The 23825-nt window shown below is 41.8% G+C and overlaps 2 protein-coding genes and 1 pseudogene across 2 annotated transcripts in view; all 3 read left to right on the top strand.

Moving 5' to 3' along the window:
• The window catches only part of LOC136334176 (uncharacterized), a 399355-nt gene that overhangs the window by 334818 nt on the left and 40712 nt on the right, over positions 1–23825 (top strand). The window lies entirely within an intron of this gene.
• Positions 1–23825, top strand: part of REEP5 (receptor accessory protein 5) — a 44296-nt gene that overhangs the window by 9307 nt on the left and 11164 nt on the right. The window contains exon 3 of the mRNA XM_066274062.1: positions 15646–15784. Coding sequence (XP_066130159.1) covers positions 15646–15784 — 139 coding nt within the window. The remainder of the gene's footprint in view (positions 1–15645; positions 15785–23825) is intronic.
• Positions 12466–12892, top strand: LOC136336313 (small ribosomal subunit protein eS24 pseudogene; annotated as a pseudogene).

The following is a 23825-nucleotide window of genomic DNA, read 5'->3' as shown; positions in this document are numbered from 1 at the left end:
TTGGAAAGTAAGTATGTGTAGAGTCCAGTGTTTTGGTATGTATAAATATATGTAATCCTATGTTTGGTCATGCTTTTGAAGTTGCATGCCCACTTCAGTGATGAGTCACTTTCTCTTGTGTGTGTCCTCACCTGTTTAAGCTTTGCCATTGGTACAAAGAGCGTAAAAGCAATGAGCTGTTTGCATGATTGCAGAACACCTGTGCAGCACTTTATTTAATAGACACTTGTGGATCCCTGTTTAAGTGCTTTACAAATACAGCTCATTCAATTCTCATGACAACCCTATCATGTAAGAATTATGATTATTCCTGTTTTACAGGTGAGGAAACAGAAAGGAGTAACTTGATTAAGGTCTAACAACTAAGAGATGGTGAAACTGGTATTTATACCCAGAAGTCTGGCTTCAGAGTACATGTTTTGAACTTTTATGTTATAGTACTTCCCAAGTGGCTTTTTGAGTATCCCACAGAAATGTGACGCGACCGTATGTAGAGATGAAAATTGAACTGTTAATCAGTTTAACACTGTCGATACATTACTTCCTACAGTGTATCTTTTGTCACATAAGGGACTGCCACTCCAGATCAGTTATCTGCATGTGTAGTTGTCTGCAGTGTTTGTGGACACGAGTTAGAATCTGGTACTAAGAAGTTCTTTCTCTTGTCTGTGACGGGGCATCGCTGTATGACAGCAGCAATATAAACAGTTACTTGCAGGAGAATTGCTGTTTGACCAAGGTAAGCCCTCCTGAAGACGGCACACTGGGTTGGCTTTGCTGAGGGAATACCGCCTTGCCTCGAGTTATATGTCAGGAGTCACAGATATCAGGGGGAGGTGTTTGGGGGTGACCCCTAGGAGGTCAGATTAGAAAGGGGATGGCGAGGGAGAAAATGGAAAAAAATAAAAATAAAACCCACTCATAATAACTGTAAAAGTTGTAACAGCAACTAAACACAAGTAAAAGCTACAGCATCTTCTCAGCTAAAGATGCACCTAAGACAAAGTGAGGAAATCTAGGTTAGAAATGGTTCAAATCTACTTATTTAAGATTCTCAGTGGCAGACTCCTAATCAGAGGTCCACTGCCCGGAGCCGAGTTTGAGTCGGTGGCCGCGTGACCGGCAGTTGCGAACCACTTTCTGTCTCTGGGCGGCAAGTCCTCTGAAGCAGAGCTCGCTTCCCCTCCTGCGGAGGACGTGCGCATATAGACTCACTAGCAAGGGGTGTGCTTGTTTCCTTGGGTTTTTTGAGAACTTATAATTATCTTATTATTTTTTCTTTCTTACTGAGGAGAACTTGGGAGCATATATATATTTTCTACTAAGCTGCTTTTGTTCCGGTTACACTAGCTTTTCTCACTGCAACTGTGCTCCCTGTTCGTGTGTGTGAGAGCAGAGCCGTGGCCGCCCACACTGAGCGCTTTGGGTAGTGTGAAGGAAACGTAAATATTCTGGCCAGCTGCGCGCTCAGATCAAAACTAACTGGCATCTTGTACGTTTTGCCTTAAGCAACACTGAAATCATAAGCGTTTAAACATTACTTCTGTCAGCTTTTTACTGGTTGTGTTTTCACCAGAGGTGGATTCAATTTGGTTGAGGCCCCGGGTGCAGAAGGAAATACTGGTCCCTCCATTCACAATCAAATCCTCACCCTCTCTTACCCACACTGTTTATCACAACTCCACACACAGGCAGGCTCTGAAAGGTGTATAATGAAAACCCAGGCTTTGGACTCTGTTAAGCTTGAGTTCAAACCCAGTCTCAGTCACTTTTTAATCCTGGGCAAGTTACTGAACTTTTCTCAGTGTCAGTTTCTTCATCTGAAAAAACGGGAAACAGTAATAGCCAGCTTCATGCAGTAAATAGTAGCTAATTACTAAGTGACAGGGTTCTGACAAGGGCTGGCCCCATCCCAAAGATATGACCCACCTCCTAGTCCCTTCAGCCTTTGTTTTTTAACAGTGTTCCTGATGCCTCTGCCCACAGCCCGCGGCTATTGTGTGCAGCAAACCAACTCCAGGCCCCACCCTGTGGCTACCCTGGGGACTGGACGCTGTTCAGGCCAGCGTGAGCTCGGGCCAAGCAGGCCTGGCTCAAACGAGGCTCTGCCACGCTCCAGCTGTGTGATCTCAGAAAACCCATCAAGTCTTTGAGCTGCAGTTCCCCTACACGTGAAAGAGAATGGATTAAGAAAAAGAGAGGGAAAATAAAAAAATCTGTGTTAGCCTTATTTTTAAATAGATAAAAATATTATGTACTGTTAATGTTAAAATTGCACATATGAAGCCAAACTTAGTGTCATTAGAAAAAAGTGTAAAGTTGGAGTTTTGCGGCGCCCTTCAGAAATCGGGGCCCGGGGCGTGCACCTGGTGCCCCCGCTGTTAAATCTGCCTCTGGTTTTCACTTAGTATTATTGCTAATATTGCTGAACTACATATTTTAAGATGGAGGCAGGTGGAGAAACCTGAAAAATAAAATATCCTTATAACAATCTGTGCTATTTTTTTAGATAATTACAGCTAGTGTTGGGTTACATTTCTTTTTTTCCCTTTGCCTGTATCATAGAAAAAGGAAAGTTGAGGAGCAGTTGAGATGAATGATTAAGTTTCTGGGCTCGAAAGCGGTGGTGGGGAGCTCCCGTTCCTGCTCTGAAGTGTTCCTTTGAATGTGCACGAACTCTTTATTTTCCTCTTCATGAAAGTTCTGGAGATTTGGTCTATTTGTCCTTCAGAGTTGCTTTCATTTCCCCCCTTCCCTGGATTTCTCTTTTTCAAGACTGACTTTGAATGAGGACTCAGTTTTCAACATAATGACCTCAGTATTTAAAACAAGTGTCAATACATATTGGGGTATTTTGAGGTATTTAGTGTCAGTAACATGACTAATTAATTAATTTTGAGGGACAATGAATTAGTATAAGCAGAAGTTTAAAAACAATTTTGACAGTTGCCATTGAAATGTGCTTTTGGTAGCACTTGAAATATAAGTGGGGCTGTAGAAACTGGTCCTGACTTCATTCTGTCACTTGCTCATTCTTCGATTCCTAGGAGTAGAGCTTATCATCTGTCCCTCTCAGTCACATGGCCACTATATATATCCTGCAGCTTCAGATAGTGAGGCCAGGCGATCTGGTGAAGGATCACTTACATGTCGGACGTAACTCTAGACTGCTGTCTGCATCTAGACGTGGCCCTCTTTTGTCCGGGAAAGGCCTGTTTAGGTTGTTCCCGAATAGGTAGTCGGGGTATGTGAGCTTAAGATAAACTTTATGATACCTTACTTGACACAGATATTATGTTTATAGAGCCATCAATTTTATTGACAAAGGGCTGACCCAGTAATATTTGCATCTGCTATTTTATTGCTTTAGGCATTAATCTCTGTTATCTATCAAATTGTTTAATGCATTGAGTTTTGAGTAATAAAATTTTAGCTTGGAGAAGTTTTAGAGATCGAGCTGCTGGTATAGATACCTTTAATAGAGTTGGAAACCAATGCCACAAACTGAAGTTACTTGACTCAGGTCACAAAATTGTTGAGGCAAAAGCAGGTGTAGGTTAGGAAACGCTCCACTCCCCTGGCCTGCTATCAACATTCCACACGGTTCATAGTTGACTGTGACTGAACCTTCCATTTTGTATTAAAAAACAAAATGGTGGACAGTTGATAAATAATGTCATTATAATCAAACCGAAATGTTTGACCAGCAAGGGGCTGCTTTTATTTTCCGTAATTTACTCCCCATTAGAGATGTTTTATAGCTTCATCTTAAAATGTATTTGCCTGTGAACTTAGTTTATTGTATATTATGAATTTTATTATACCGTATCTTAGGACAAACATTTATTAAAGAGTAGAAGGGACATGGTATATTTTCCCATTATTCTTTTATAGCTATCATGGAAGATAGTTTCTATGTATTTAAGAAGTGTATTTGCCACTGACTATCTCATATCTTCTTTTGGGTGGGGGAAGAGGGTTGGTTTTATTGTGTATTCTGTTTTTCTTTCACTAGTCTTTCTTGATCTGTTGATCCTCTCTCTTGCTTTGCAACACACGTACTCAGCAGTGAAAAGCAAGGTAACTTACTGAGTGCCCAGTTTCTCACCTGTTTTCCATGAAAAAGAAAAATATCATTGGCATAGAAACAACCTAGTGTTTATGTCTTAAACGTGACATTTTTCCTTACAATTTAATGCACCGTTTACTACTTTTTAGTAAGTGCTTTATTAACTGCTCTTTAGTAGCTACCTTTAAAGTATATCGTTTGGAGTATGGGTTATAGGAAGTGAGCTTTGTGGATTTGCCATCAATCTTATGCTTACCCTTCATATGCGTGTGCATGTGTGTATAATCCATAGACACAATTTTTATGCAGTATATACTCCATTCTAAAGTAGGAAATTGACATTTTTCAAATTAATGACATTAATGAAGGTGTCAAATACCCAATAACTAGAAATAACCTTTGGGTCTGAAAGAGCTAATACAGTGTCAAAAATGCTTAATTTATAACATCCATCACAGCAATCCAACTTAATTGAAGTTGTCATAGATAGAAGATGAAAATATTAATAATTGAAACTATGACAGGAATATCTTAAATATCCTAGAAAATAGGACTTTCTCCCTCATTTCTGCTTGTCCTATTTGCTAGTTTTAATTTCTTAATTGTATAGCAATAAAATATTTATAATACACATATTAGGTAAAAGTTGGATATATTATCTGACATTATATTTTATATTTTTTAATTGCTTAAACTTCTGAATACTGTTATGTTACACATAATAAACATGGACTTTGTGTTTGATGCTATCCTTTTGCCTTGCCTGGTTCCTGTCCTTGCTTTTATTTTTTATTTTTTAAATTTTTATTTATTTATTTTGTGATAGAGAGAGTCAGAGAGAGGGACAGATAGGAAGCGAGAGAGATGAGAAGCATCAACTCTTCCCTGCGGTACCTTAGTTGTTTGTTGACTGCCTTCCCATATGTGCCTTGACTGGGGGGGGCACAGCAGACTGAGTGACCCCTTGCTCGAGCCAGCGACCTTGGGCTCAAGCTGGTGACCTCGGAGTCTCGAAACTGGGTCCTCCGCATCCCAGTTCGACGCTCTATCCACTGTGCCACCACCCGGTCAGGAGCCCTTGCTTTTAGATAGTAGCAAAAGTGTGAACAATAAATGGGCCAAGGAGGCAGCTGGTACCAGTTATGGGGGCCCAGTGGTCTGGATGCATCCTGGCCAGTGGGTTATGGACATACCAGTTCCGATTCAATACCAATGTAAAGAATTTTGGTGAGCCACCTTTGCAGTGTGTGGTTGAAAAATGTTTTCAGCAGTGTCAAATTTGTGCCTACTGACCTGCAAATAGGAATTTCAGCCAACTTTTTACTCTCTGCAGCATTTGGGATTTGGAGATTAAGATATAATTAGAATCCATGGGTAATTGTCTAATCTCCTTTTCGGCTATTAACAATGCTATTAATCCTTTATCAGCTCTGCTTAACTAGAAGAACTAGGGTCTTCTTATAACTGTGATTTCTTTTTAATCTCTGGCCTCCCAATGATAATAAGTTATTACCATATTGTAATTATTACCTATTCAGGTGGTATTCAGTGATGCTTAGTCTGCTTCAGTCATTGTTTCTAAGCTTTCCATGTATTAGCCCTCACAATGAAGTTGATCATCCCTAGTTGACAAATGAGGAAACTGGGGCCCAGAATAACTTGCCCAAGGTCATATACCTGGTAAGTGGTAGAACCAGGATTCAAAGCTGCAAGCTAAGAATGGAATGATGTAAAGCCAGGTGAGCACTTGGAAGAAATGATGGAAAGAGCCTGGCTATTTCATAGATCAGTGTAATTAATATTCTTTTGATAGTATGCTTTGTTTAATTAGAAAATAAGGATGAGTCAGTTTCATGTGATGAATTGTGTGACTCTTTTCTCTGTGTCTTTATGTGTGTATTAAAGGCCTTTTAATGCTCTAAGACACAAGGAATTGTGTCTGATCATTATTAGGGAAGTTTGTTTGTAAGAAAATCATGAGCTGTTTCCTCACGAGAGAAATTAAGTGAATGTGTCTGATGTTCACTTTAGTGTTTGTTTCTAACAAAGCCCTAAAGAGAGACCTAATCTCATAGGAGCAAGTAGTTATAGAAAGTCTGGTGACTTGCAACAACAACAAAAAAGAAAGTACCTAGGAATAAATTTAACCAATGAGGTAAAAGACTTGTACTTGGAAAATTATAAGACATTGAAAAAAGAAATCGAGGAAGATACAAACAAGTGGAAGCATATACTGGATAGGAAGAATTCAGATAATTAAAATGCTACCCAACCTGACCAGGCTGTGGTGCAGTGGATAGAGCATTAGACTGGGGTGCAGATGACCCAGGTTTGAAACCCTAAGGTTGCCAGCTTGAGCGCAGGGTTGCTGGCTTGAGCCCAAGGTTGCTGGCTTGAGCAAGGGGCCACTTCCTCTGCTGTAGCCCCCCAATCAAGGCACATATGAGAGAGCAATGAACAACGAAGGTGCCACAATGAAGAATTGATGCTTCTCATCTTTCTCTCTGTCTGTCCCTCTCTGTCTGTTTCTCTCTCTGTCTTTGCAACAACAACAAAAAATGCTACCCAAAGTAATCTATAGATTCAACACAATTCTTGTTAAAATACCAATGGTATACTTCACAGATCTAGAACAAACGTTCCAAAAACTTACATAAAACCAAAAAAGACCCTGAATAGCCTCAGCAATCTTGAAATTGAAGAACAAAATTGGAGGTATTATGTTATGTTATATCAATCTATACTAAAAGGCCATTGTAATCAAAACAGCCTGGTGCTGGCATAAGAACAGGCACAGAGATCAATAGAACAGAATAGAGAACCCAGAAATAAACCCACACTTTTATGGTCAGTAATGTTTGACAAAGGAGGCAAGAGCATACAATGGAGTAAAGACAGTCTCTCTTTTTTTTTAGACAGTCTCTTTAATAAATGGTGTTGGGAAAATTGGACAGGTACATGCCTAAAAAGGAAACTAGACTACCAATCTACACCATTCACAAAAATAAATTCAAAATGGATAAAAAATGTAAGTCGCAAAACCATAAAAATCCTAGAAGAAAACATAGGCAGTAGAATCTCAGACATCTCTCATAGCAATAGTTCTGCTCATATATATCCTTGGGCAAATGAAATAAGAGAAAAAATAAACAAATGGGACTACATCAAACTGAAAAGCTTTTGCACAGCAGAAGATATCATTAACAAAATAAAAAGGAAAACCACTGTATGGGAGAACAAATTCACTGATACATCTGATAAGGGGTTAATAACCAAAATTTATAAAGAACTTGTAAAACTCAACTCCAGGAAGATGGTCAAATTAAAAAATGGGCCCTGGCCGGTTGGCTCAGCGGTAGAGCGTCGGCCTAGCGTGTGGAGGACCCGGGTTCGATTCCCGGCCAGGGCACATAGGAGAAGCACCCATTTGCTTCTCCACCCTTCCGCCGCACTTTCCTCTCTGTCTCTCTCTTCCCCTCCCACAGCTAAGGCTCCATTGGAGCAAAGATGGCCCGGGCGCTGGGGATGGCTCTGTGGCCTCTGCCCCAGGCGCTAGAGTGGCTCTGGTCGCAACATGGCGACGCCCAGGAAGGGCAGAGCATCGCCCCCTGGTGGGCATGCCGGGTGGATCCCGGTCGGGCGCATGCGGGAGTCTGTCTGTCTCTCCCTGTTTCTAGCTTCAGAAAAATGAAAAAAAAAAAAAAATGGGCAAAGAGCCTCACCTGTGGTGGCTGGCGCAGTGGATTAAGTGTCGACCTGGAACTCTGAGGTTGCCGGTTCAAAACCATGGTTTCCCTGGTCATAGCATATCTGGGAGTTGATGCTTCCTGATCCTCCTCCCCTTCTCTCTCTCTTCTCTAAAATGATCTTAAAAAGGGGGGGGAGCAAAGGACCTGAACATACAGATGGCCAATAGGCAAATGAAAAAATGTTCAATGTCACTAATCATCAGAGAAATGTAAATTAAAAGCACAATGAGATATCACCTCACACCAGTCATAATGGCTATCAACAATTCAACAAACAAGTCCTGGCAAGCATGTAGAGAAAAGGGAACCCTCAGTAATGCTGGTGGGAATGCAGACTGGTGTAGTGACTGTGGAAGACAGTATGATGTTTCCTCAAAAAATTAAAAATAGATCTGCCTTTTGACCCATCCATTTCTAGAAATATATCCTAAAAATCCTGAAATACTAATTTGGAGGAAGATATGTCCTGCCATGTTCATTGCAATATTACTCATTTAGCCAAGAGCTGGAAACTGCCCCAGTGTCCATCAGTGGATGAGTGAAATTCATTTTAATATTACTTTTACCTCTTTAAAATTCATTTTTTATCTATATCTTGTAGAATTTGAACTAGTTTATTTCTAAGATATCTTCCAGCTCCATATTCTGTGATTTCTAATTCTGCTCAGTGAATTTTTCAAGCTGCTAGCTGCTCCCATAATGTTGCGAACCATCTTCTGCACCCCAGCCATGCCTATGTTTCTTCCTCTCAAGAATGAGAATAACATCTATTCCATAGGGCTGTTAGGAAGGTTAAATTACGTAATTATAAGGCTCCTTACCCTTCCCATTCTTTAGCTTTGCCTTTTTGTCTGGACTGCAAATGACTTGAGGGCATAGAGTGCATCTTATGATTACCTGAATCCCCATGTTGCATGATAAGTTGATACATCCTTCTGAGACAAAAGTTGAAAGACGGTTCAGTATATGTACAAGTAGAGAGTATTGTTAAAGATCACCTATGTCTGCTCACCTGGTCAAGAAAGAAGCCCTAGCTGGAGAGCTCAGTTGCATCATCCTGAAGCACAGAGGTTGCTGGTTCCATCTATGGTCAGGCACATACAGGAACAGATGTTCCTGCCCTTCTCTCTTGCTCTATCTCTCTCTCCCTCCCTCTCTAGCTGAAATCAGTTTAAAAGAAAAAGTATACAAGTGAATAGCATTCTGGAACCGCCAGTTGTAAGCTCTTCTCTACCGTTTTGAGCCTCAGGTTCCTCAACTGTAAACTAAATGTGTGAGATTATCTTCAGTGTTCTTTCTTGTTCTGACTAGTTTCTGATGTTATGACATGTAGACATATTTTTAAAAATAAACTTTATGTTATCTTAAATTCAAACAATAATTAAATGCTTCTACAATATGGGAAGTCCTATTTAAAAAAATCTCTTCACCTTTAATAAGACTATGGTCTTTTTTTTTCTCTTTTCTACAAAGTTGTAATCAATGTGTCCATTAAATTTGGAGTTCTTTTCTTTCTGCTTTTCAGTATTACTATTTAATATTCCAAGTGTATTAACATAGAAACTTTTGAATTCATATTATTGATAAATTAAGGAACTAACCATTTTTTTATTCCTTAAAGCACTGAACTTGAAATAGTAGGGTAGTTTTTCTGTTTTTTGAATCTATGGATCTTGACTAATATCTTAAAAATAACTATAGAATAGAATTTAAAATTACAGGTGGTTTCATGAAATATGTAGCAGTTTATATTTATGTGTGGCTATGTGTGTTTACTCACTCATGGACTGTTTTAGTTCCCATAATTAGTACCTTAAGTGAGACGCTGGCTGGTTGGCTCAATGGTAGAGCATTGGCCCGGAGTGTGGATATCTTGGGTTCGATTCCCAGTCAGGACACACAGGAGAAGCAACCATCTTCTTTTCCACCCCTCTCTCTCTCCTTTCTCTCTCTCTGTCTCTCTCTTCCCCTCCCACAGCCATGGATCAATTGGAGCAAGTTGGCCCTAGGTGCTGAGGATGGCTTCATGGTCTCACCTCAGGTGCTAAAATAGCTTGGTTGCTGAGTAGCAGAGCAACAGCCCCAGATGGGCAGAGCATTGCCCCATAGCAGGCTTGCTCAGTGAATCCTGGTCGGGGTGCATGTGGGAGTCTGTCTCTCTGTCTCCCTGCTTCTCACTTAAGGGGAAAAAAAAGACCCTAAGTGAAATATAACTGTGTATCCCCTCTGCCCAGGATGACTGTATAAGAAATGAAATTTTGTTGGACTAATAACTTTAAAAATCCACTTAGATGTAAATGGATAAACCACCCCTGGCCAGGTAACTCATTTGGTTAGAATGTTGTGCCTATCACTAAGGTTCTGGATTCAATCTGTGGTCAGGGAACATACAAAAATCAACCAATGAATGCATAAATAAGTGGAACAACAAATCAATGTTTCTTTCTCTTTCTAAAATCAATCAATAAAATATGTAAGTTATTATAAAAATAAATAGATAAACAACATCCAGATAAAGCAGAGGAAAACGCCTTACACGTAAGGGTGTGCTGTTGTTGGTTCTGGCTCATGCGCTTGCCTACACTTTTTCTTTGGCCTTCTGTTCCATTAGCTAGCTTCCTCTGAGGAAAGCTAAAACACAGACACAGTTTACATGCTACAAGCCATTTTATAATCAGCTCTCTTAAATTCGTTTTGTATGATTCATGTATTTAAAGTGAAAATCTTTTGCCAAGTCTTGATATTCAGTCTTCACTTCGTCACTTCTTCCTTTCCTTCTCTTCCTTATATCAGTAGCAATCATCACATTCAGCCTTTCCTCCTGTGGTTACTTTCTTTAAAAACTTATGCATGCATGCACGCACACACATACCAACCCATAGTTGCTTCTAATTAATTCAGAGGCTTTCTTTGTGAATGACTCAGCATGATTCAGCAGCCTGTCTCTTTGGGGAAGTCCATTTTACTAAGTAGCCAATGTATTCTCAATATTTAACCTATATCATGGGCTAACCAAGATTCAGATTTCTTCTAGTTTACTATTTTAGTTATGATAAGTATCCAGATATATGTTAGGATAAGATAAAAACAAATTATTGAATTCAGGTTTAGAATGAAGAAATTTCCAGGACTAGAAGAAAGTTCTTTTTTTGTTTTTTTTAATTTGTCTTAAGTGAGAGGTGGGGAGGCAGAGAGACAGACTCCCGCATGCTCCCTGACTGGGATCCACCAGGCAAGCCCCCTATGGGGCTATGCTCTGAGCTATTTTAGCACCTGAGGCAAGGCCATGGAGCCATCCTCAGCACCTGGGGCTAACTTGCTCCAACTGAGCCATGGCTGTGGGAAGAGAAGAGACAGAGAGAGAAAAAGGAGAGGGATGGAGAAGCAGATGGTTGCTTCTCCTGTGTGCCCTGAACAGGAATTGAACCCAGGACATCCACATGCCAGGCTGACACTCAACCACTGAGCAAACCAGCCAGGGCCATGGAAGAAATTTCTGTGATTTAGAAATAAAAGATTATTTTTATTAGAACACTTAATCCTATATAGAACCACAGAAAACCCCAAATAGCCAAAGAAATCTTGAGAAAGAACAAAGTGGGAGATATCATGCTCCTAGATCTCAAACTATTTTACAAGGCTATAGTATTAAAACAGCATGGCACCACCATAAAAACAGATCTATAGATGAATAGAATAAAGAGCCTGGAAATTAATACTTGTTTATGTGGTCAGTTAATCTATAACAAAAGAGGCAAGAATATACAGCAAGGTAAAGACAGTCTCTTCATTAAGTGGGGCTGGCAAAATTGGACAGATACATGCAAAACAATAACAATGAAACTAAACCACTTTCTTATGCCATATACAAAAATAAACAAAGTGGGCCCTGGCCGGTTGGCTCTGGTACAGCGTCGGCCTGGAGTGTAGAAGTCCTGGGTTCAATTCCCAGCCAGGGCACACAGGAGAAGCACCCATCTGCTTCTCCACCCCTCCCCCTCTCCTTCCTCTCTGTCTCTTTCCCTCCCACAGCCGAGGCTCCATTGGAGCAAAGATGGCCTGGGCGCTGGGGATGGCTCCTTGGCCTCTGCCCCAGGCGCTAGAGTGGCTCTGGTCGCAGCAGAGCGACGCCCCCTGGTGGGCAGAGCGTCGCCCCCTGATGGGCGTGCTGGGTGGATCCCGGTCGGGCACATGCGGGAGACTGACTGTCTCTCCCTGTTTCTAGCTTCAGAAAAATACAAAAAAAAAAACCAAACAAACAAACAAACAAAAAAAAAAACAAAGTGGTTTAAAGACTTGTATGTTAGACCTGAAACTATAAAACTCCTAGAAGAAAACATAGGCAGACACTGACCTTGCTCTTGGCAATGTCTTTTTTGATATAGCTCCTTGAGCAATGGAAACAAAAGAAAAAACAAGTGGGACTACATCAAACTAAAATACTTTTGCACATCAAAGGGATCCATTAACATAGTGAAAAGGCAGGCTACTGAGTGGGAGAAGGTATTTGTAAATGAACATCTGATAAAGGATTAATATCCAAAATATATAAAGTGCTTATACAATTTAACACCAAAAAAGCAATCCAATTAAAAATTAGCAGAGGAGCTCTTTTGCTTCCTGGCTGCTTGAAGATTGGCTGCCGTCATGAATGACACAGTAACTCTCTGGACCAGGAAGTTTATTACCAACAGGCTGCATCAGTGGAAACAAATGGTCGTTGATGTCCTTCACCCTGGGAAAGCAACAGTACCCAAGACAGAAATCTAGGAAAAACTAGCCAAAATGTATTGATATAAGACGACACCAGATGTCATCTTTGTGTTTGGATTCAGAACCCATTTTGGTGGTGGCAAGACGACTGGCTTTGGCATGATTTATGATTCTTTGGACTATGTATGCAAAGAAAATGAACCCAAACATAATTGCAAGACATGGCCTGTATGAGAAGAAGAAGACCTCAAGAAAACAGAAAAGGAACACAAGAACAGAATGAAGAAAATCGGGACTGCAAAGGCCAATGTTGGTGCTGGCAAAAAGTGAGCTGGAGATTGGACAACAGAAGGAGTAAAGATTCTTCCTGACTGTCTGTGGTGATTACACAGATTTCTCATGAGAGGACTAATAAACTGAGAACTTTTCTGTGTCTAAAAAAAAAAAAGTCAGCAGAGGAGCTGAATAGACATTTCTTCCAAGAAGGACACAGAGATGGCCAACAGACATATGAAAAGATGTTAAACATCACTAATCATCAGGGAAATGCAAATTAAAGTCACAATGAGATACCACCTCACACCTGTCAGAATGGTTATCATCAATAAAGCAATAAACAACAAGTGCTGGCAAGGATGTGGAGAAAAGGGAATTCTTGCACACTGCTGGTGGGAATGCAGCTTGGTGCAGCCACTATGAAAAACAATATGGAGATTTCTCAAAAAATTAAAAATAGAGCTGCCATTTGTAGCAGTTCCACCTTTGAGTATTATCTGAATAAAACAAAAACACTAATTTGAAAAGATATGCACCTATATGTTTATTGCAGCATTATTAGTATAGCTAAGCTATGGAAGAAACCTAGGTGTCCATTTGTACATCTTCTTTCCATTCATCTATCGATGGACACTTACACACACACACTGAAATATTACTCAGCCATAAAAATGAAAATTTTTTTTATTAAGTGGGAGGCGGGAAGGCAGAGACAGACTCCTGAATGCAGCCCAACCAGGATTCACCTAGCAAGCCCCTTACCAGGTGATGCTCTGCCCATCTGGGCCACTATTCTGTTGCTTGGCAACTGAGCCATTTTAGCACCTGAGACGAGGCCATGGAGCCATCCTCAGTGCCCAGGGCCAACTTTGCTCTAACTATTTGAGTCATGGCTACAGGAGGGGAAGGGAGAGAGAGAGAGAGTGTGTTAGAGGGGAGGGGGAGGAGAGGGGGGAGGAGAAGCAGATGGGCACTTCTCCTGTGTAGCCTTATGGGGAATCAAACCTGGGACTTCCACGTGCTGTGCCAACACTCTACCACTGAGCCAACTAGCCAGGGCCTAAAAATAAAATCTTGCCATTACAACAATATGGATGGACCTAGAATTAAGAAAAATAAATCAGACAGAAAAAAAATACTGTATGATCGTACTTTCATGTGGAATCTGAAAAAAAAAGCCCTAAATAAATGCATAAACAAAACAGAAACAGACTGATTGATTTATAGAACAAGCTGATGGTGGCCAAAGTGGATGCGGTGGGGGAATGGGGATTTAATGAAAAGAGTAAGATATTTTAAATTTATTTCTGTTAATTTGCAGAATGAGTTTTGTTTAAGCAGTTCTTGGTACTGAGAAAGTCATGTTATTAACTGATGGGAAGAAAGACCTCAGCCTGAGGCTCGCAGTGTAGAACCAAAAGGACGCCATGTTTATTTTCACCTGGGTGTTGGGAAATACGTTATGGACTTTGGGCAGTGCCTGGACTGTGTTCCCAAAGTCCCTTTATGGAAATTCCTATTCACCCATGATGTACCTCAGTTATTAAAAGTGTGTAAGGACTGCCTGGCCTGTGGTGGCACATTGAATAAAGCATTGACCTGGAATGCTGAGGTCACCGGTTTGAAACCCCGGGCTTGCCTGGTCAAAGCACATATGAGAAGCCTACAAGTTGATGCTTCCTGTCCCACCTTCTTTTTCTCTTCCTCCTCTCTAAAACCAGTAAATCTTGGCCCTGGCCGGTTGGCTCAGCGGTAGAGCGTCGGCCTAGCGTGCGGAGGACCCGGGTTCGATTCCGAGAAGCGCCCATTTGCTTCTCCACCCCTCCGCCGCGCTTTCCCTCTCTTGTCTCTCTCTTCCCCTCCCGCAGCTGAGGCTCCGTTGGAGCAAAGATGGCCCGGGCGCTGGGGATGGCTCTGTGGCCTCTGCCCCAGGCGCTAGAGTGGCTCTGGTCGCAACATGGCGACGCCCAGGATGGGCAGAGCATCGCCCCCTGGTGGGCAGAGCATCGCCCCTGGTGGGCGTGCCGGGTGGATCCCGGTCGGGCGCATGCGGGAGTCTGTCTGGCTGTCTCTCCCTGTTTCCAGCTTCAGAAAAATGAAAAAAAAAAAAAATAAAACCAGTAAATCTTTATTTTTTTGAGAGAGACAGGAACACCTGAGTTGCTTCTGTATGTGCGCTGACTGGGGAGTCGAACCAGTATCCTCCACGCTCAGAACGATGTTCCAACCAACCGAGCCATCCGCTAGGGCTTAATTTTTATTGATATTCAGAGAGAGAGGAAGGGAGAGAGGCAGGAGGGGGAAGGGAAGCATTCATTTGTTGTTACACTCAGTTGTACATTTGTTGGTTGCTTCCCTTGTGTGCCCTGACCAGGGATTGAACCCACAACCTTGTTGTTCTGGGACAACACTCTTAAATGACTGAGCTAACCAGCCAGGGCCAATAAAATCTTTTTTCTAAAAAGTGCGTAAGAACTGAGTTACCATGAGAATTCTTGATACACCCCTGGTGGCAGGAACCTTCCTGGGAGTGGGAATTACTCAGGTTCCCAGTTATTGGTGGTGTCTCCTGGGGCCTGGGTAGAGGCTGAGCCGGTGGAGATCCAGGGGACAGCTGGTACTGGTTTCTCTGGTGACCAGGACACTGGAATAAATACTTATGACTTGTCCTGATCTCCACATTGCTTCCTGTCTTTATGTTGTACTTGTGGGTCTAGTGACACAGTGCATGTATTTGCCCGAGTTTCTCCTTTGGTGTTGGAGGGCAGGCTGTGCAAGTAGGTTTGAAAATGTTGAGATCTTACCACATGATGTACTTGGTTTTCTATTGCCTTTCAGAATTAAAGCTATAGAGAGTCCCAACAAAGAAGATGATACCCAGTGGCTGACCTACTGGGTAGTGTATGGTGTGTTCAGCATTGCCGAATTCTTCTCTGACCTCTTCCTGTCATGGTTCCCCTTCTACTACATGCTGAAGGTACGTTGCCTTTCCCTAAACTGCTCTGCTTCCTACTCCTAAAATAAACTCCATCTCAGGACCTAAAAGCAAGGCCTAGGAACAGATATTTGAATGTTAGCCATCTGTGGCTCAGCGGGAAGACAGGATTCAACATGTCTTAAGTTTTCTGGTATACTCTCTTGTAAACAGCCATAACAATTGTGCGTTCAAGATGTATTTGATAGCAAAAGGTGGAAACACTATGACCCATCACAAACACTGCTGCTTGCCAAGATGCTTTCTTTATGCAGTGTGGTCTACACTCAATGTGGAAGCACTGCAGGTTTTTGCAGGCCGTAGATTATTCACAGTGGTCAGCAAGAGTCATAGTATTTGTGGAAGAGAGAAAATACTTAGTTCTTATATAGGCGCAGAGAGAGAAGATGTGAATCAGGCTCCCTGAGGAAGTCTTTTTTTTTTTTTTTTTTTTTTTTTTTTTTTTTTTTCATTTTTCTGAAGCTGGAAACAGGGAGAGACAGTCAGACAGACTCCCGCATGCGCCCGACCGGGATCCACCCGGCCCGCCCACCAGGGGCGGTGCTCTGCCCCCCAGGGGGCGATGCTCTGCCCATCCTGGGCATCGCCATATTGCGACCAGAGCCACTCTAGCGCCTGAGGCAGAGGCCACAGAGCCATGCCCAGCGCCCGGGCCATCTCTGCTCCAATGGAGCCTTGGCTGCGGGAGGGGAAGAGAGAGACAGAGAGGAAAGCGCGGCGGAGGGGTGGAGAAGCAAATGGGCGCTTCTCCTGTGTGCCCTGGCCGGGAATCGAACCCGGGTCCTCCGCACGCTAGGCCGACGCTCTACCGCTGAGCCAACCGGCCAGAGCCTGAGGAAGTCATTTTAATGACTCTGGCAGGTGTGGTAGTCAGGGAGCAGCCCTGACACACCTCGTGTTTGGCAGAGGATCACCACCATGTGGGGACAAGGGGTAGGAAGTTGAGACTCATTCTCAGTGCGAATTGTATCAACTCCAGATTTGCACCAGAAGTGAATGAGAAAGAAAGAGTTCATCCCTTTTAATAGGTCGAGTGGTTCTCTCTCCCTAAATGGGACAAGCTGTCAGTCTTCAGTTGATTCCTCAGGTGTCTTCCATGGAAGAAGCCCTGCTTCCTGTTAGCTGCATAGTGTGTAGGTAGTCTGGTTTCCAGAGCCAGACTCACCACTGGAAAGGGTAGTGTGTCCAGCCCTTTATTCTGGGATCTCTTCTTTCCCTTCCTACGCTCAAGTATTTGTTTGTTTATTTAAAAATTTTATTGATTTTACAGAGAAGGGAGAGAGAGAGAAGGAGTGGGGGAGGAACGGAAGCATCAACTCCTAGTAGTTGGTTCTCGTATGTGCCTTGACCAGGCAAGTCCAGGGTTTTGAACCAGCGAACTCAGCATTCTAGGTCGATGCTTTATCCACTGCGCCACCACAGGCTAGGCTCAGGTATTTATTTATTTTTTTATTAAGTGAAAGCAGGGAGACAGACTCCGCATGCACTCTGACGGATCCACCCAGCAAGCCCCCTGTGGGGTGATGCTTGCCCATCTGGTGCCACTGCTCCATTGCTCAGCAACCAAGCTTTTTTAGTGCCTGAGGTGAGGCCATGGAGCCATCCTCAGCACCTGGGGCCAATTTGCTAGAACCATTCAAGCCATAGCTGCGGGAGGAGCAGAGAGTGAGAGAGAGAGAAAGAGAAGAGAGGAGAGAAGGGAGAGGGGTAGAAAAGCAGATGGGCTCTTCTCCTTTGTGCCCTGACCAGGAATTGAACCCAGGACTTCCACACGCTGGACTGACACTCTACTGCTGAGCTAACCGGCCAGAGATCAAGTATTTATTTTAATAAAAGCTACACATCGCATAGTTTAAAGAGTCAGAGTTCTGTGAGCAGTTCTGCGCCCCACTGCCCCCTGTATTGACTTCCTCAAAGTAACTACTGTCTCTTCATTTATGGTAGATTATCTTGCCATTTTATTCTGTCTCTAAATAATATTCTAGTTCAGCACCTTTTTAATCTTCTGTTTTACGAATTAGCTCTTGATTTCTACCAGAAGATAGGAATTTTGTTCTCTTGCCTCCCGTGTCCCTGCTGCACACACAAGCCCTCTCTGTCCCCATCTTCCTCAGGTGCCCTCTTCCTCTGGCATCTGCAGCATAATTCTGGTCAGGTAAACATTTGCCCTTGCATTAGTATGACTGTGAATACTATTTATGGCCATCTAGTATACATATAGTGTACATGAAGGGTTCTTTTATGGTCTTTATTTCCTCTAGAACTAATCATTGTTTTCTTATTTCTATATTCAGACATATTTCTCATGACCCTTATTTCAATTTGTCCTGCTTTTTCTACATTTCTATTTGGAAACCCTCCTATTTTTTGGTCTTCCTCACCACAACCACTACCACATTGATATTATCTCCTTTAATTTCTGGGTAACTGAATATGTTTTTTTTCTTTTTCTTTGTCTTAGCTATTTTAAATTTATTTATTTATTTATTTAAAAAAATTTTTTTTTACAGGGACAAAGAGAGAGTCATAGAGAGAGATAGATAGGGACAGACAGACAGGAACAGAGAAAGATGAGAAGCATCAATCATCAGTTTTTCGTTGTGACACTTTAGTTGTTCATTAATTGCTTTCTCATATGTGCCTTGACCACGGGCCTTCAGCAGACCAAGCAACCCCTTGCTCGAGCCAGCGACCTTGGGTCCAAGCTGGTGAGCTTTGCTCAATCCAGATGAGCCTGCGCTCAAGCATCCAGTCCGATTCTCGATCCACTGCGCCACCATCTGCTCAGTTGTCTTAGCTATTTTAAAAATCTATTTGTTGCCTGACCAGGCGGTGGCGCAGTGGATAGAGCATCGGACTGGGATGCGGAAGGACCCAGGTTGGAGACCCCGAGGTCGCCAGCTTGAGCGTGGGCTCATCTGGTGTGAGCAAAAAGCTCACCAGCTTGGACCCAAGGTCGCTGACTCGAGCAAGGGGTCACTCGGTCTCATCTCTTTTCGTTCCTGTCTGTGTGTCCCTGTCTATCCCTCTCTCTGACTCTCCCTGTCTCTGAAATAAATAAAAATTTAAAAAAAAATCTATTTATATTTTTCTTCTCTCTGGGAGATTTTCTTAGTTTCATCTTCTAATATTCAAGTTTGTTCCATTCTGCTGTTTACACCTTACATTGGGTTCTTTATATAAACTATTGTATTTTTGATACCTAATATTATTGGTTGGCTTGTTCCTGTGTTTTCTTGTTCTTGTTTCAAATTGCTATATTTCTTTCAGTATAGGTAGTAATCCAATTTAAAATTCTTGGTCATTCAGTTCTAATATTTCTGCTGCTGATAGAATCTGTAGTTGACTGTGCTGCCTTTCTTTTGAAACAGTTGTCCTCTTCAAACACCTTGTTCTTTTGGTCTGTAAGCTCAGTTTCCGCCAGGGCATCAGCTCCTCTGCTGGGCGCTGGGCTGGAGGAAGGCTGCGTCCCAGTCCTGGTTGCGCTAGGTGGGGTTGGTGGGTCCTAGGGTAGGAGCCCGAGGCAGTGGAGAACGGCCATTAATCATCGTTCCCTCACAGACAGCTCCTCGGGTGGAGGTGTGCCCCTTTGCTCCCCCAAACTTCATTGGGAGATGCTGCTGAATTGTAAATCACAGCTCGAGGCGTTGGGAATGAACTGCCCTGGTAACTCAGTCCCCTGGTTTCCTCAGCACCTCACAAGGACAGGGTGTCTATGCCAAAACCTCTGTTTTAGAAAAAAGAAGAGAAGAATGTTTTTTTGGTTATATTTTTTGGAAGAGAGAGGGGGAAGAGGACAGACAGGAACAGACAGAAAGGGAAGCATCAATTTGTAGTTCTGTCACCTTAGTTGTTGTTCATTGATTGCTTTCTCATATGTGCTTTTGACTGGGGGGCTCCAGCTGAGCCAGTGACCCACCTCTTGTTCAAACCAGCAATCTTGTGCTCAAGCCAGTACTTTGGGTTTTAAGCCAGTGACCTTTAGTCTCAAGCCAGAGACCATAGGGTCATGTCTGTGATCCCGTGCTCAAGCCAGCGACCCTGTGCTCAAGCCGAAAACCCCTGCTCAAGCCAGATGAGCCTGCACTCATGCTGGCGACCTTGGGGTTTTGAACCTGGGTCCTCAGCATCCTGGACTGACTCTCTATCCATTGCAGTAGCACCTGCTCAGGCTAGGAGAATGTGTATTAACTAGGAGGTATGGAGCCAAGTCACAAATAAGAATATTTGATTGAAGTTTGACTAAATTCTTAAAAATTAAATTTCTTTATGACAGTGGGCAGCATAAACAAAGTTAAAAAAATGACAGACTAGGAGGATATATCACAACACTTAAAATAGACAAGGAATTAGTATCCAGAATATATAAAAAGTGTTTACAAGTAAGAGAAAAAGAAAAATGGACAAAGATTATAAATAGACTTATATTTATATTTCACAGAAGAAAAAGAAGTAAGTAGCAATTTAACATCTCAGTAGTGAACTGGGAAATGTGAGCTAAAATTGTGGAATACCGTGGTATTGGTGAATGTATTGGTAAATGAATGCATGGTGGCAGTGTGACCATATAAATTGGAATGGCCCTTTTAGGGGACTTTTTGACGTTTTTTTTTGTCAAATTGAAAATTCTCTTTCTAGCAATCTAAGTATCCTAAGGAAATATTTGCTGCACAAAAGAGCTGTGTAAGGATATTTATGGCAGCAGATTTGGTTATAACAAAAAACTGTAAACAGCTGAAGTGTCCATCAACTGGTAAATGGTTAAATGAATTAATCATACATCCATAGAGTTAAATGGCATAAAGTGACCCATATGTACAGATAGGTTTTTTTTGCATAACTCATTAATTATAAAAGATTACAGAACATTATATATAGTATGACACCAGTTATGGTAAAATGAAAACAAGAAGCTAGTTTGAAAATTTAAATGAAAACATGCTCATGGTAGTACACATATTTAGTAATTTTGAATGGCATCATCACAGAATGCCTTGGAAGACAGCTGAAGAATTTTTCTTTTGAAACATGGAAAAAATTGGTCTGTGAGAAGATTTAAGATTTCAGAGCTTACTGGATGTCTTTTGGTTTTGTTATTCAAAGACATTTAGCATTTATAAAAATATTTTTATAATCTTTGCCCTGGCTGGGATAGCTCGGTTGGCACTGTCGTCCCAAAGTGCAGAGGTTGCTGGTTCGATCCCTGATCAGGGCACATACAGGAACAGATTGATGTTCCTGTCCCTCTCTCCCTCTCCTTTCCTCTATCTAAAATCAATAAAGTAAACATTTGTTAAAAAGATGTATTTTTAAAAATATATATGTATTGTTATAATTTTTAATTCAGATGTCATATAGTTTAAACTTTAAATAATTGTAAAGCCCCTAATAAGACCCATCTAGTGATAGTGATGTAACAGTGTACTCCCCAATGGAAAGAAACTTGGGTTTGCCTCGGCCCACTAGCTTGCTGCTGTGAACAGGATCATGTCAGCGGAAGCATTCACACCAGTGTCTGACCTCAACCTTCTGAAACATGAGCAAGCCTGACTCCCAGCCTGCTCCTGAATCACCTCTGCTAACAGAGGCCATGCAAGGGAGAGAGAGGATCCAAACTAAGAGATAATCACTAAATCATTTCTATGTCACAAAAGTGCTTTATAGCAAATATTCTTTCCTAATAGTAAAATGAATGTGCATCCATTAGTAGTTTCTAGCTGCATGGCGGCATAGTATCGATGACAATGAGAGAGTGAGTACACTGCATATGCTCCGAATAGATAATATACTTGACATGGTTAAAACTTGAATTATGCTGCCTGACCAGACGGTGGCACAGTGGATAGAGCATCGGACTGGGATGCGGAAGACCCAGGTTCTAGACCCCGAGGTCACCAGCTTGAGTATGGGCTCATCTGGTTTGAGCAAAAACTCACCAGCTTGAGCCCAAGGTCGCTGGCTTGAGCAAGGGGTTACTCGGTCTGCTGAAGGCCCGCGGTCAAGGCACATATGAGAAAGCAATCAATGAACAACTAAGGTGTTGCAACGCGCAACAAAAAACTAATGATTGATGCTTCTCATCTCTCCGTTCCTGTCTGTCTGTCCCTGTCTATCCCTCTCTCTGACTCTCTGTCTCTGTAAAATAAAACAAACCCCCCCCCCAAAACCAAAACTTGAATTATGCTGTCAATTAAAATCTTTTCTTCCTGCATTAGTGGCATAGTCTGAGTGGTTTTAGTGAACAGGCTGAGAAAAAGCCTCTGAACTATGGAGTCTGTAGAAGTTGTTTTAGGGGAGAGATCCCATTTTAAGGACTAGCATAGATCTTACCTCCACCATCGCTGCATTCTCAAGCATATGCTCATTTCTTTATTCAGCAGATAATTATTTAGAAACTCTGCCGGAATCTGTTCTCAGTCTGGGGGATACTTTGGTGAATAAAACAAAAGTTTCTGCTATCACTGTTTACATTCACATGTGTGTGTGGAGGGGGCATGCTTTAGATAAGACATCTGTAGCCCTACCACTGTTAACATCTTAGGGTGGTCTTCCTGTTCATTTTAATGTGCATATATATTGGTTTATGACATAAACACGGGGGTCCTCGGGTTATGACAGTCTCGATATATGACATTTCGAGTTTACAACACTTTCATAAAAACTTTAAAAAATTGAAATGTCAGTGTTTCAGCTTATGCCATTGTACTTACGGACTACGTGGTGACCTGGTTTGGTTGCATGCAGTGGAAGAATACACGGTACAGTGCACAGCACTGTATATTTATGTCCTTTTCCTGTGGCTTACTTGTGTTTTTATGTCTAGATTATGATTTTACAACTGTGCTAGGACAGGTGACTTAGGCTAGGGTGTGTTTCCACTCACAGAAAATTCGGGTTACATCACTGTCACAGGAACAGAACTGTGTCGTAGCCTGAGGACCTCTGTACACACAAAACTGTGTCTATATTATTGTCTTAACCATATATATGTGGTTGAGGGTACATACTAGATACAATTCTGTATCTCACTTTTTCCAATTAATATAATACTTGAGTATTTTCTCATGTGATTCAATATTCTTTGATATAGCTGTCTATCCATTGTAGATCATAATTTACTCATTCCCTAATTAATAGACATTTAGGAGATCTATTTCGTTGTTATAACTAATGATGCAATGAATAACTTTGTACCTCATCTTTACCCTCATTGAAATCATTTTCTAGATTAATTTTTAAAATGAGGTGGAACAAATTCTGTCGAGTTGAAGTCCTGGTCCAGACTGCTGCCAGTACTGTTCCACCCATTGTCAGAGAGCATAACATTTCTCTTCGTAACTTTGTAGGAGGCCAAGAAGATAGAGAAGGCTTCCCCCTCACATGTTCTTTGTTTGCTTTTATGTGTACATTCTGAGCTGTCTGTTTTAACTCCAGCCCATCCCTGTTCTGTGACTACATAGCAAAGGCTTCTGAAGACTTAGGTTTCTGATGAACTGACTAGCTTATCAGGAGGCCAGTGTTGAAATTTTTTTTTTTTTCTGACATTCACTCTCAGTTTTGACCAGGTTGGTCCTAAAACCTACTTTGGAAATAACACTTCTAGGGAAAAATTGAATGGCAGCATTAGAATCACAAACAGAATTATCTGTCCTATTGTAATTTGTAATTAAAGGATTTTGTGTGTCAGGGCTAATAATACCAACAGTTCAGTTAAAAAAGCATGGAGTCTTTGTCTAAACTACAGGTCAGAGGGGGCTTGCGGGAGTATTGTCAGCTGGCACTCTGACGACAGCTTGGCCGGAAGGATGGCAAGGTCCATGTAGGTCAGGCTGTTCCTGGACCGTGGAATAGTCACACAGATAAGAAAAGGGAGTTGTAAAAGCTGGAAGCTGAATATCACCTTGAGGATTGAACAGTAATTAACTTTATTTTTAATACAAGGGAGTTATTTTATTTGAGAACTAGAAAATGCTAAAGATGTAGGTAGAGAGCAGTAATTATTTTTCTGTCTCAAGAGAGTCCT

This window comes from Saccopteryx bilineata, chromosome 4, assembly GCF_036850765.1.
Source record: "Saccopteryx bilineata isolate mSacBil1 chromosome 4, mSacBil1_pri_phased_curated, whole genome shotgun sequence".
Taxonomy (NCBI): domain Eukaryota; kingdom Metazoa; phylum Chordata; class Mammalia; order Chiroptera; family Emballonuridae; genus Saccopteryx; species Saccopteryx bilineata.
This window is presented reverse-complemented; position numbering and strand designations above follow the sequence as displayed.